This window comes from Gastrolobium bilobum, unplaced genomic scaffold (assembly GCF_033153095.1).
Source record: "Gastrolobium bilobum isolate Gb01-03AN ecotype WA unplaced genomic scaffold, APGP_CSIRO_Gbil_v1 utg113107, whole genome shotgun sequence".
NCBI classification, from domain to species: Eukaryota; Viridiplantae; Streptophyta; class Magnoliopsida; order Fabales; family Fabaceae; genus Gastrolobium; species Gastrolobium bilobum.
This window is the reverse complement of record NW_026896475.1, coordinates 2,609-15,311: the sequence shown is the minus strand read 5'-3', so window position 1 is coordinate 15,311 and position 12,703 is coordinate 2,609. Positions and strand designations below refer to the sequence as shown.

At 33.8% G+C, this 12,703-nt stretch overlaps 1 protein-coding gene across 1 annotated transcript; it reads right to left on the bottom strand.

The window, feature by feature from the left end:
- Positions 1-4,412, bottom strand: LOC133299917 (inositol-pentakisphosphate 2-kinase-like). Its single transcript, XM_061499412.1, has 8 exons — positions 4,128-4,412; positions 3,955-4,056; positions 3,614-3,817; positions 3,076-3,223; positions 2,574-2,614; positions 2,292-2,402; positions 1,514-2,110; positions 1-382 (listed from the first exon to the last, which is right to left on the bottom strand). Exons 2-8 carry the CDS (start codon positions 4,054-4,056, stop codon positions 227-229), a joined length of 1,359 nt encoding a protein of 452 aa, XP_061355396.1. The 5' UTR covers positions 4,128-4,412; the 3' UTR covers positions 1-226.
- Positions 4,413-12,703: the final 8,291 nt, after the last annotated feature.

The following is a 12,703-nucleotide window of genomic DNA, read 5'->3' as shown; positions in this document are numbered from 1 at the left end:
AATAATAAAAGGAACAGAAAGATAATACAAATTTAAACACAATTTCATAAAACCGGGAATCTGACAGCCCCAACTTACAGAAAATTGAAAGTAGAAGCGTAGTATCGCAGGTGACGAGGGTAATGAAGCAAAATACAAAGAGTTTCCATCTTCACCTCTAAACTAGTATTACAACAACATTTTGGGAGGAAGAAAATAACATTATCAAACTGAAAGCTATTAAATCTCAATATGCAGCTCTAAATGCCGGAAAGTTTGTCACTTCATTTCTTCCTTGATCCATTTTGATCATTTGTTTGTAGCAGTTCACTATCTTCTTATCTAACTCGTAGTAGTCTTCCATTTTACTCAAACGCTTTAAATCGAGGTCAATAAAATACACCTAATACAGATCAAATTGCAACCAAACTAAGATATTCAACGTCACAAGCCTCTGTAATTCTTTTTTGTAGATAAAGATAAAAAAGAATAGAATCTTTAATATGGAAATAATGTCCTTTCATATGGCTAAAGGAGACAATAATTCAGAACTATATCATATATGATATCCAAGCAGAAAACTTTTGCATGTTATTATTGCTTTTCCTTTAATAAAAGAAATATTATTGCAATGACTACAAGATATTAAGAACTATTTTCTCAAGTAATGCAAGTTAAATAAAGTACCCAAAAAATCGACCATGAAATCATGAGTTAGGAATAGCTTGTTCAAAAGTTCAGACATCCAAAAGGAAAGGACTGACAGATGAAGGGGTTCAAAAAATTTGAAATCCTTTTTACCAAATAATCATAGGTCATGCCTATGCATACGTTAAGGCACATTTGGAAATGCCTGGCCTGGTTCTTTTCCTTTTCAACAAAATGTCACAAATTTATCAGATAAATTTTGGGAAATAGATATATCATGTTGTAGGAAATTGGTTGTGTCATGCTATAGACACAACCAATGTGGACCCCACCACTTTTAAAATAAAAAGAAAAGAAAAGAAAGTGGCGGGGTCCACATTGGTTGTGTCTATAACATGACACAACCAATTTCCTACAACATGATATATCTATTTCCCATAAATTTTTTATGATAGTGTCTTTTAAAAACCACAATTTTTTGAGAGAAGCACTATAGTGGGGATGCGCTTCAAAGCTGCTGTGGCTACAAAAGTATGAAATACCTAATTTAAAATTGTACCTATCAAATTTTATAACATCTGTTTCTTGTAACTTCAGATACTTGGAGCAGTTGTACTATAACTTTTAGCAAACACATTATTTACTAAGATGCAATTCAGATATGTTATATCAATTTCACCAAACAAATACAGTAGCTTTTCACAGCACCTACAGGACAGCAGCTTTTGAGAAGCCACAACACCTACAGGACAACAGCTTTTGAGAAGCCACAACATCCCCAAGCAGGGCCAAAATCTACCCATAGAAAATGAACTGAACATATTCATGCGAAGCACCGTACACTAAATACTGAAACCAATAATAATAAATGTAAAGTTCGGCCTACCTTAAAATCAAAGGCTTGCTTAGTGGATTCAAGATATAAACTATTGTACACAGATCCAGAATCCTCCTTTTTCCTTGGTCTAAAACATATCATCAAACTGCAGTCTTTGGCAGTTGCTGCTATCAGGTAGTCCTTTACAATTCTCAAGCTTTCATCCAAAGAAGAAGAATGCAAAGAGGTATATCTTTTTGCCTGTTCATCACTCAATTCTCTACACACCATGCACTGTTGAGAAGTAAGGTCATAATATGCATGGATAGCTCCTTCTATGTCAACACTATCAAACTTCTGAACCTCCAGGAGCTGATCAAGGATACCTGAATTATGCACAGCCTCAGTAACAAGAGTAAATAAGTTCTCTGTACAAAGACCATCATCGGCTTGAATGACTGACTTAAGTTCATCTTCAAATGCTTTAGCAATACATGCATCTGTGTTTTCTGCACCACCTCCCAATCCTCCAAGTACGAGAGAGCCATTCAAAAATATACGAAAATTGTTTTGAGGAGTAGTGAAGAGATCCTTGATAGCTTTATAAATTCTTTGCTTGGATCCGGAAAACAGATCAAGCGGATTGTATTCACTTCGCTGTGATATCTGCAAACATATTGGAAATTTTCTAACGCATATTTAATGCTTAAAAAAATACGGATATTGAGTGTTATAACATCAATTAAAAGATAAATGATTAAATGTTGAGGCTAGAGATATGACAACAGGAAATATGCACTATGTAGCTACTAGACCACCATCCAAGGTTAAATTTTGTGAGACGTACCCCACCTTGATGCAATTTTAGAGCTTGGTGCATTTCAAATCGAGTTATGCTCCTTTTGATAGCATTTTCTTCAGAGATGAATCTAGAAAGTGGAAGAAATCCGCATTTGGGCTACATTATGGGAAGAAAAAAATTAAGAAAAAAAGTTAAAATGTTACAACCAAGTGAAAGAGAGAGGAAGGAAAAGCAGGTAGATAGAGATATTCAATTTAAATTGAGGTATTCTTTAATGGGAGAAAAATAAACCAAAGAACAATAATGTGTGACATAGAGGAGAAATACCTTTATCTCAACAGATATGCAGGGCCTAGATCCTTGACTACCTGAAATTAAACAGGGAGCTTAGTACAGAACTTTAAATTGTTTGACAAGTTTGTGTACAAGAATTAGAAAAATTAAATATACTATTTACTAGGTCAATACTACCAGGGACAGCATCCAAAATGAAAGATTAAGCAGCTTAATGATACTTGAATGATTAATAGCACGTTGGATTTCACCCCCAAAGTAATTTTGCCTCTCTACATTACTTTTTCCTGCTAAAAGTTCGCATATAGCATTGCACCTACCAATAATGCATGTTCACATTCCAACCAAAGGGAGGTAAAGCATTGCAAGTACTGTAAGTAGTTGCAAGGTTAAATACTAACCTCTCATACTAGTACAGATAGATGATTTCTCAGCAACATATGATACAGTGCTAATACTTAGATACTTAATTTAAATAAAAGACAGAAAAATGGTAAACCAGTAGAAGCAAGTCCAATGATACACTTCTCAATACCATCAGTGAAGAGTGAATGATCAGACATGAGAAGACCAAAATCACAATGTGTATCAATAAGGGCAGCATCAACTCGCCAAGCAGGACGTTGACTAGTAACATTCTTCTCAACCGATTCAAGGAATTCCCTGGTCAGCAGCACGTGCATCTAAAAACAGTATCAAAGAGGTACAGGTCAGAGATCACAATCACTAACTCTCTTACACAACATATTATCCACTTTATTCTAAAAAATTAGGACAAAAGGCAAAACCTAGTGTCACAAGCTTTATGCAAAGAGACTATTTCTCATGCTCGAATCCATGACATTCCAATTACAAAGGATCAACCTTATCGCTATTCCAAGAGTTGCCGTCAATTCTAAAAAATTAGGGCAATTCACTAAACCCAATTTTATCAATAATAAAATTGGTTAGAACAGAGACAGACAATGACCATAGGATGATAAAAATAACCACTTTCGGTTAATGGGTTTCCAACATAAAATCTGGAACAGGGAAATTATGTAGGAGCAACAATGCAGCACTCATTCACATACCCCAGCATCAACATACTTGACACCCAGCAAGGGCTTCATAACATGCTGAACATATAGTTGGCCTGCAATATCCTTGTCTGAAGAGGAAACAAGTTCACTAACATCTTTCCAGAGGAGGCGTTCATGTGGAGTCAAAGCTATGGTACTCCTCACAATGTCTGATCCATTCCTGGGAGCCTTACGTATGCGAATCACTTTCCCAATCTACATAAACCAAAAAATAAAATAAAATTATTAAGCTTGAAAAAAGTTTGCTTTCTTGGGGTTCATCTGATTCTAAGCACAATTTAGTCACAAACAAAATTATAAAAAAGGGAGAAAAAAAAAAAAAAAGAACGCACAAAAGAAGGAGAGGATCCAGTGTAAGCGAGAATAAGATTAATAGCTCCTTCGCCTCTGTAAACCCAGTCAGCTGCGTCTTCTTCCCTTAAAGTCAGCTCCATCTGTTTCAACACAAAATCTTGTTAAGCATTTCGTCAAACATTAACAAGACACTCCAAAGATTAAAGGGTACCTTAAAAATGACGAAAAAAAATCGAACACAGCTACTACTCCGACTTCGAAAAACAACAACCCATAGGAACAAGATGGTTGGGGATACTTATAAAATAAAAATAAAAATAGAAGGAGCCCAAGGTTAGCACGTGAACAATTCTATTATATTCTGTTCTAAACATTAAAACACAGACAAGGAGAAGAGTCAACGTGGAGAAAGAAAGAAAGTGAATAGAATCATGGAATGGTGTGCTGGCCCCCCTCCTGTAAGTGACTCTGTGGTGGTTATTGTTTATGCTTTTGCTTTTGCTTTTGCTTATGCTTATGCTCTATTTGTTGATGCACTTAAAGATGGTAGTCACATTTTTTTTAGTTACTTACTTTACATAAAGATTCAGAAAATATTGCATTTCTTTTTCAAATATTTATGATAAGAATTTTTTTTTTTTTTTCATATTCTTTTGTAACATAAATATTGTTCAAAGTTTTCCGGTGTATAAATTGAAAACAAAAGAGTTTGTAAAGGCCCATGATACATCAGGTAAACTTTTTCATACTACTCTATTAATACACAATCGAATGGTTTTGAAAAAAATTTGCATATCAAACTCGAAGTGCCGTGTTATTCATCGGGAGAATTGGAAATGTCTAATCAAAGTTAGTATTTGTATCTTGAATTAGTATGGATGCGAGAGTTTATAGAAGAGATGCCATAAGAAGTACGTGCACATTAACAATGGCATATAGCATAAGACATGTAATGTGTGCATGGTGACAATTAATAGAGTTTATAAAAGGAGTTATATGTAGATATAGAGCCCTGGTAGGAGGGAGATTGTTGGGAATAATATAAATATTAAGGTCAGATTATATTCACAAACTTTTTTGTTTACAAATTCTTACAAACTACACCATGTTCTCCTAGAAGAACACTAGTTTTACTATGTTCTCTCGAGAGAACATAGTATAATTTGTAAAAAAAATTCAAAAAAATTTATAAACAGATTATTCCTCTAAATACTATTCTCGCTTATCGTAGGCATAGAATAAAGGAACATATCTCCTATCTCTTTAGTTTGCTACTTATTTTTAGTTATTGTTTCTAAAAGCTATGAGCTCATAGAAAAAGTCTAGAATAATTATTTTTTTTAATAAAAAGTTAGATTAAGGATATCACTCCCATATAAGGTTAGAAAAGAATATTGATCTTATTGAAAATTTAAAATGAGATTATATATTATATATAAAAATTAAGAAGGCGAAGGCATACTTTTATTTCTCAAATAAAAGACCTGCCGCCAAGTACGAGGACATGCTAGAAATTTTATAATTTCTCCTTATGCGAAAATAAAAGATCCTCCTATTCAACTATTTCCAAACACCTCGTATCATTTTCAGGAATGGATTAAAGTAATCCACCTAAATAATATAATATTTTTCAAGGGATAACTCCTATAATTGTGGTGTTATTAAACTCGATGCGGGCATCAACCCGGTTAGGGTACCGAGTCACTGGATCACCGGTCGAACCGATAGGTCACTGGTTGAGCTGGTTGACTCAGATATATAAAAATATATATAAATATTAATATATAAATTTAATTATATTCTACGTATCTAAAATAAGTTAAATAAGGTTCACTAAATAAGTTCAATCACACTTTTATAAGTTCATAAAGCACAAATAAATGAAAATGCATGTTATTATTATGTCAATTTAAATTACAACTCAGAATCTCCATAGCATACTCTCAATGAAATATAAACGATCAGATGTTGTGAACTCATTTTTTTTAAATTCATCTACATTGAAATGACATATGTCACATTCTCTTAATTTATTGTTTCGCAAGTTGCTTCAGTATTGAAAGTTAAAATTTGAGGTTATTATAGAAGAATATACAACTAACAAATAAAATTACAAAAAATTTTAAAATGAGTTTTACATTTTTTTGACAAGATGAAATAATTTTGTTTTGTTTTTGTTTTTTTATTACAAAAATGCATGACCTGATTGAGTTATTGGATCATCGATTTTGACCGGATTTGATAAAATTTGATCGGATTCAATATATGGCCGGTCTGATATTTAACTCAAACTGATCCGATAATTAGATTCCAGGTCGAGCTGGGGCGGGTTTTGTATAATTGTGTTTATGAGTTGTTCGACCCATTTAGGATTAAATAAGGCTTTAATGTTTCTACAGTGAACGTAGATAAGTTATCTACATTTGCACCTAAAACGACATCATTTTGAGTTGAAAAATTAAAAAATTATAATGCAAATGACTATTATAACCCTGAAATAAATTATAATTACAAAAATAATATGATTTCTGCCTCAAAATGACGTCGTTTTGAGCTCAATGTAGATAAGTTATCTAACTGCCGAAAAAACAAAAGCATTAAATAATAGTCTTTTTATCGTTTAGTGCTATCGGGATTATAATTTTCAATGCCGGTGGTTAGTGCAATGTTCCCTATAACGTCATCTCTTTTTAATTTTATTTAAATTTTTTGTTTAACTTAAAAAATATATGGACCAACCAAATTGAATCGCTAGACATATTTAGGAGAGTGTTGTGAGTCTCGTGACCTTCCCTAGCGAAACTCGCTCGATTGCGTCGTGTGGCACAATGTAGTGATCCATACCATATTTTATAAAAAAGTTTTATAATTCTCATTTCACATAAAAATTAAAATCTCATATTATAGAGATAAAAAGTACGTGAGATTCATATATTAGAAAAAATTATATGTGAGACCTATATCAGTACGAAAATCAAAAGGTGTATAGGAAAATTTTAACTCTCATATTACATGAGAATTATAAAATCCTTTAAAAAAATATTTTTCTTCTCTTTACTAAGAAATACTCACTTCTCTACATCACTCACTTCAAATATTAAATATAATTAATCAATATTGATACCATATATGTTTAAACATTATATTTTTATTATAATATGTTTCAAAAACATTATATGGATTTGTCAATTAATTGACAAAAAATTTCTTATATATATTTTAATAGTATTTCATCAATTAATTTATAATAATTTTATGTATATTAATTATAATCAATTAATAGATTTATACAATATTTCCAATAATAAATTTTCATGCCTTATGTTACACAAAGGATATGAAAATTAGCAAGAATACATAATTAGTATTGATTGAGAATTATTATATAATAAATTAATAATAATAATAATAATAATAATATACTAGTTAAGAATTTCAATTGTTTGATATTTGAAGTGAGTGAGTGTGAATTGTGGAGAAATGAGTATAAGTAAAATATATTTTCTCTGCTTTTCTAAAAAGGGCATGGACCAATCCGATTACGACATATGACGCGATCTTGTGAGTGTTTTTAAGGGGTCACAACGCTGACTGGATTACATCATTGGTCCATACTCTTTTATTTTTAAATTAAATGAAAAAAATTAAACAAAAAATAAAAGGAAGTGTCGCTAGAGGGTCGCATCATTCACCACCTTCAATTAGAAATTACATTCTCAACAATACCAAAGAAAAGTGTATAATTTGTCCATATGGGTCAAACAATTGGATATATCATTTTTGAATTAGGTAATAGTTTTACATAGTTTGTTTTATCACCCCCAATCGCATGACCTGGCTTTTGGGCTATTGTGATGATCGCTAGATTACTCAATTCCTTCAATCTATGTTATATATAACGTTACGTATAAGTTCACAAATACAATCAAATTTGATCTGGATCTTATTTATGCAAGATAGATGGTCCAACCTATTCTGTCCGAGTGACAAAAGTGTCTAGCCAAAGGCTACTAGGTCAATCTATGATCAAGTACTCTCTCCAAGTATCTATGAATTAGATAACCTGAGGTAGCAGATCACTGTACACAACTATAACGACGTTAGCCAAAGGGGTGGTGTGTGCACAGTGACAACATAATAGTTAAAGAGAGATTAGGTCATACTTGTTAGCGTTATCTACTATTTATAGGGTTTTATCTATGGGTATATGAGTTCTGGGCCTTTTATTCATAAGACCAATTGTTCTCTTGCGCAGCTGTCATGTGATTGCCCTTTGTTGGGCTTTTAGATATATATGCCTTATGTAGGTCCATAACAGTTGCCCCTCAGTCCAGTAGCTTGGTTCTCCGAGCTATTGGGGTGCATAATGTCTTTGAGATCACATTTTCATCCGGCTTATGATAGCCGAATGCCTTGTTTGCATAGTTTGGATTAAACTCTGAAATATTGCATTCCTACCTTTAACATTTTGCAGAATTATTTTTAAGCTCTGCTCCAAGCTTGCCTCATTTTCAATTTATAACCACATCTCATTATACTTCTATACAACTATAGTTATTGCCCTCCAGCCGAATAGTTTGAGTATTCAAGGTATTGAGATGCATTATTTCAAGGTTATCCTTATCTTCGTATTGTATAGATGGGTTAATTCCATTCCCATAACATATAACTCTGCTACTCAAGGCTCTGGGTTAAGCCTTCGGCTTTTTGGTTTCCCGATATGGGTATCCAAGCTGTTAGAGTAAGCTGAAGATAATTTAAAACAACCGAGATAATATTGCTCTCTCAACCTCATATCTCGGATACCGAAGGCGGTATTGATAAGTCGTCCTTAGGTGTATCTGATTGTGTAATGTGCCGGATTATTACTTTGGACTAGCTTTTGGAGTCCTTCTCTTTTTTAGGCAATGATAACTTCTTTCCAGGTAGTGTTCTTTTATTCGTTTAACATACACTGCAAACCATCACACATCATTCGTATTTAATGCAAACTACCAGTATGTCTCTCAATCGTCTTGTATGGTATGAGATATTACGATTTTACCCTTGCCTTTTCATTTCGCGGGTTTTAGCCGTTTGATTTTCTTTTCTTCTTTAGCCTTCCAGATTTTCATTTCCTTCACTTGCTATTGTTTTTGCTTCCAAAAACTCTCTGCTTCTTCATGTTTTTCCATTGTCTCCTTCTTTTCGCTTCTGCTTCACTTTTTCTGCCAGGTAATACTTCATGTTCATATTTTATGCTGGTGACTTTTCTTTCATTTCTTGCAAGCCCTAATATAATATTTGGATTGTTTTACCCCTGGTCATTGTTAATCTAATTTTGGGTATGAACTGGTTGTCTAAAAACTGCGCAATAATTGATTGTTGCGGAAAGATGTTGATATTGTCTCTTGAGGAGCATTTTGTTAGTCATTTTCCTTACTTATTCGTTGGTCAGACTAGAAAGGCTCTGAAGGTTGAGGCTCTTGGTTATGTGTTATGTCATTTGATATGTCGTGATTCTATTATGCTGTAATAGGATTATTGTTGCGACTTCGACAAGTACACCGGTCGTAAAAGTAATAAAAGTGTACTTTGAGTTTGAGTACGAGATCGTTTCCATGAGGATTGGTTTTTAAGCACTAGTTCACTACTCACGATTTAGTTGGACAATCGCTTACGAGAAACTTAAAGTTAAAGTAAAGATTGATCTGTTGGATATATGCTCTTTTGGTCACTAAAGTCCTATTGGGCTTCAGTGAAACTTGAGCCCATGAGGCTTAGGGTTGAGTTATGTCTAAGACCTAAGCGTATATATTCATGGTTTTCTCCTCTTGTGCCTCCAAGGTGAATAGATCATCAGAAACAAACCCCAAGAGGCAGACGTTCATCATCTGAACGGTTGCCCACACAACCATCTCATCCTCCTCGAGAGATAGTCTGGAAGATCTGCCACAGTCCAGCTTCAAGGAGGTTGTTCGTGCTGCGGCGCTAAGGTGAGCTGTTCGTGAAGAGGAATCCTACAAGGGAAGATTCTACACGACACCTGCGCACCGAGAGGTAATTGTGAAACAAAGATGATTCGGTAAGCATACCAATGTACTAGGTCCTAAACCGCTTCCGCATAAATCTAAGATTTCCTTCAATTGGTATCAGAGCCTTGGCTGTACATTGGTATGTGAATCTAGTTTCACTATTCATGTAATTAGTTTTGCTTCTTGAAATGTGGCCTAGGGTTCTAGGATTATGGTATGAATCTAGCATGTGTATTTTATAATTCATTTTCATAAAAGTTTAAATTTTAATCGGTAAAAATGCTTTAATCCATGGTTAGGATCTCTCGTGTATTTCTCGATTTGTAACAAGGAGGCTAATCCCATATGATTAGGTTTCCTCCTTGCTGTTTTTGTTTATTTTTGGAATTTCTGTGTATTTTTCCAATATTTTGTAAAAGTTCAAGATCGAGAAACCGCGAGTAAGATGCGCAGTCAGTACTGTCGGAGACTTTTCGAGGTCTTCCCGATCTCGGAATGAGGCGATCTATATATGGTTGGAAAGAGGACGGAAATACGAACATAACGGTGGGTGGATTACCGCCATCTGAGTTTACACGCGCCTCCACGCGCCTCCACAAGATTATGAGAGTGGCCGCCACTCTCCGGCAAAGAATGGGAGAGTGAGAGAGCGTCCCGCCACCTTGTTGAGTGGTTCCGGCGGCGGTGCACTCGTCTCTACGTGGCGGTCTTTCCCCTGGAGTTTCAGCCTGATTTGACTTCGGGTGACGGCGCGGCAGACCTGACGGCTAGGGTTCCTCTTTCGCGTCCTAGGGTTTCTCGCCAAAGGATTGGGTCTTTGGGCTTTTGGGCCCATGAAACCCTAAAGGGGCTTGAGACAGATACTATGGGCTAGGCGAAAGTTGAATTCCAAAGTTGTATTATTTAATTTTATTTTATTTTATTTTCTTTAAAATAGGAAGGCCATGGATTAAAGTAATTATGATTTATTATTTAATGCTTTTATTGATTGGTATAAATTATATGATAGATAACATGCTTTATTGCGATAACATGCCATATAGAATAGGTGGTGCCATATTGTTGCATAACTTGTATGATTGCATGAGCATAATAGCTATTATGTCTTCAGCGACTAGTATGATAGTTATTATAGGATTATTTTGATTTTAAATCATCCTAAGAAATTAATTAATAATTATTATGATTTTTATTAAAAATCTAGATTAATAATTGAATTAATTAATTTTGGATTATTAACATCAAGACAAATAATCGTTATGGAAATTATTTTGATTTCAAATTATCCTCATAAATGATAATTATTATGATTGTTGCAATCTGGATTAATAATTAAGTCAGCTATTTGGATGATTTAAATCTAGAAAAATAATTAGAGAAAATTTCCTGAGAGAATTCTTTTATTTTGCGAGTAATTTGAGGGTTTTTCTGAAATGGTCATGGAATAACACACGCTGCATACAACATTCATGTATCATGATTGTTTGGAGCACACGCTGACGTAAAGTGACCGGATTTCAGGACCTTAATACTTTCAAAATTATGTTAAGCTTAGTGCACGTTTATCGGCGCTCTTACTTATATAGTTTTTGAAATCAAACAAAGGATACTCTCAATTAAATAATTCTTGGAAATTAGAAAATGTTGCTTATGTTGAATGGAAGGAGATTTAAATTAAGAGATTAATTTAACCTTCAAGCGCATTATAGGACCATTAATAAAATAATCATGTGAAGTCCCATCGAATAAGCATGATTGGATTTTATTAGATTGGACTTAAATATCTATGGGAGGAGATTTAAATTAAGAAATTAATTTAACCTCCAGGCGCATTGTGGGCCTATCAATAAAATAATCATGTGAGGCCCCAACGGATAAGCATGATTGGATTTTATTGGGCCTTAATAATTTCAAAATTTTAATAAAGTATTGTACGTCCCATCGTCGATAATACTAAGTTATTAAAGATAATTTTGAAATTAAACAATGAATTCGACTGGGCTTATGAAAATTCTCAAACAAAAATGTTGAATGGGTGAAGGTTTTAAAAATTAATTAATTTTAAAACCTGCGGGCTCCATTTGTGGGTTTATTAGTGAAATGGTTATCGCTGAAGCCCCATCGGATAAGGATAATCAGATTTCACTAGATTAAATCTTAATAATTTCAAAATTTTAGTAAAGTATTGTACGGCCCATCGTCGGCAATGCTTAGACACTAAGGATAATTTTGAAATTAAACAATGGTTAATTACATTCAACTTTGGTAAAATTGTTAACCCTCCCATCGAGGCTCTGGCAATGGCACTGAAGGCCCAAATAACAATTTTGGTTTTTACAAGTGACTTGCCCATCGTAAGCCTTGTAAAGATAAACTGAAGGATTGTTAACAATAAACAAGAGTAGTTATGAGAATCTACTTGCATTTCGTTTGTTTATTGCATTCGTCTGTAATTGTGTGCTTTATATGTTTTTCAGAAAATATCTTAGAAATGATTTTGAGTCGAAAACCTCTAGATGGTACCAACTATGAATAAGTGAAAAGCAAATCTTTGATATTGTTCTAAAACATGGAAGCTAAAATTTGTCCTGACAATGTGAGGGCCATAGCAACCTGCAGAGAAAGCGTTTAAGGAAACTAAGATGCATTTCTCAGATTGAGAAAGGGCAGATATGGTAGTTCGTTGCTATATTATTGTCAGTGTTTCCAAATACTTGCAGAAGCAAGTGTACATGATTAAGAGTGGAGTAAAAATGCTTCAGACTCTTAATGA

Coding starts and splice junctions, on each gene's coding strand:
- LOC133299917 (XM_061499412.1), bottom strand. CDS start 4,056: ATGGAGCTGACTTTAAGGGAAGAAGACGCAGCTGACTGGGTTTACAGA. Junction 3,818..3,954: donor CTGGATCCTCTCCTTCTTTT/GTGCGTTCTTTT, acceptor TGGTTTATGTAG/ATTGGGAAAGTGATTCGCAT. Junction 3,224..3,613: donor TCAAGTATGTTGATGCTGGG/GTATGTGAATGA, acceptor TACTGTTTTTAG/ATGCACGTGCTGCTGACCAG.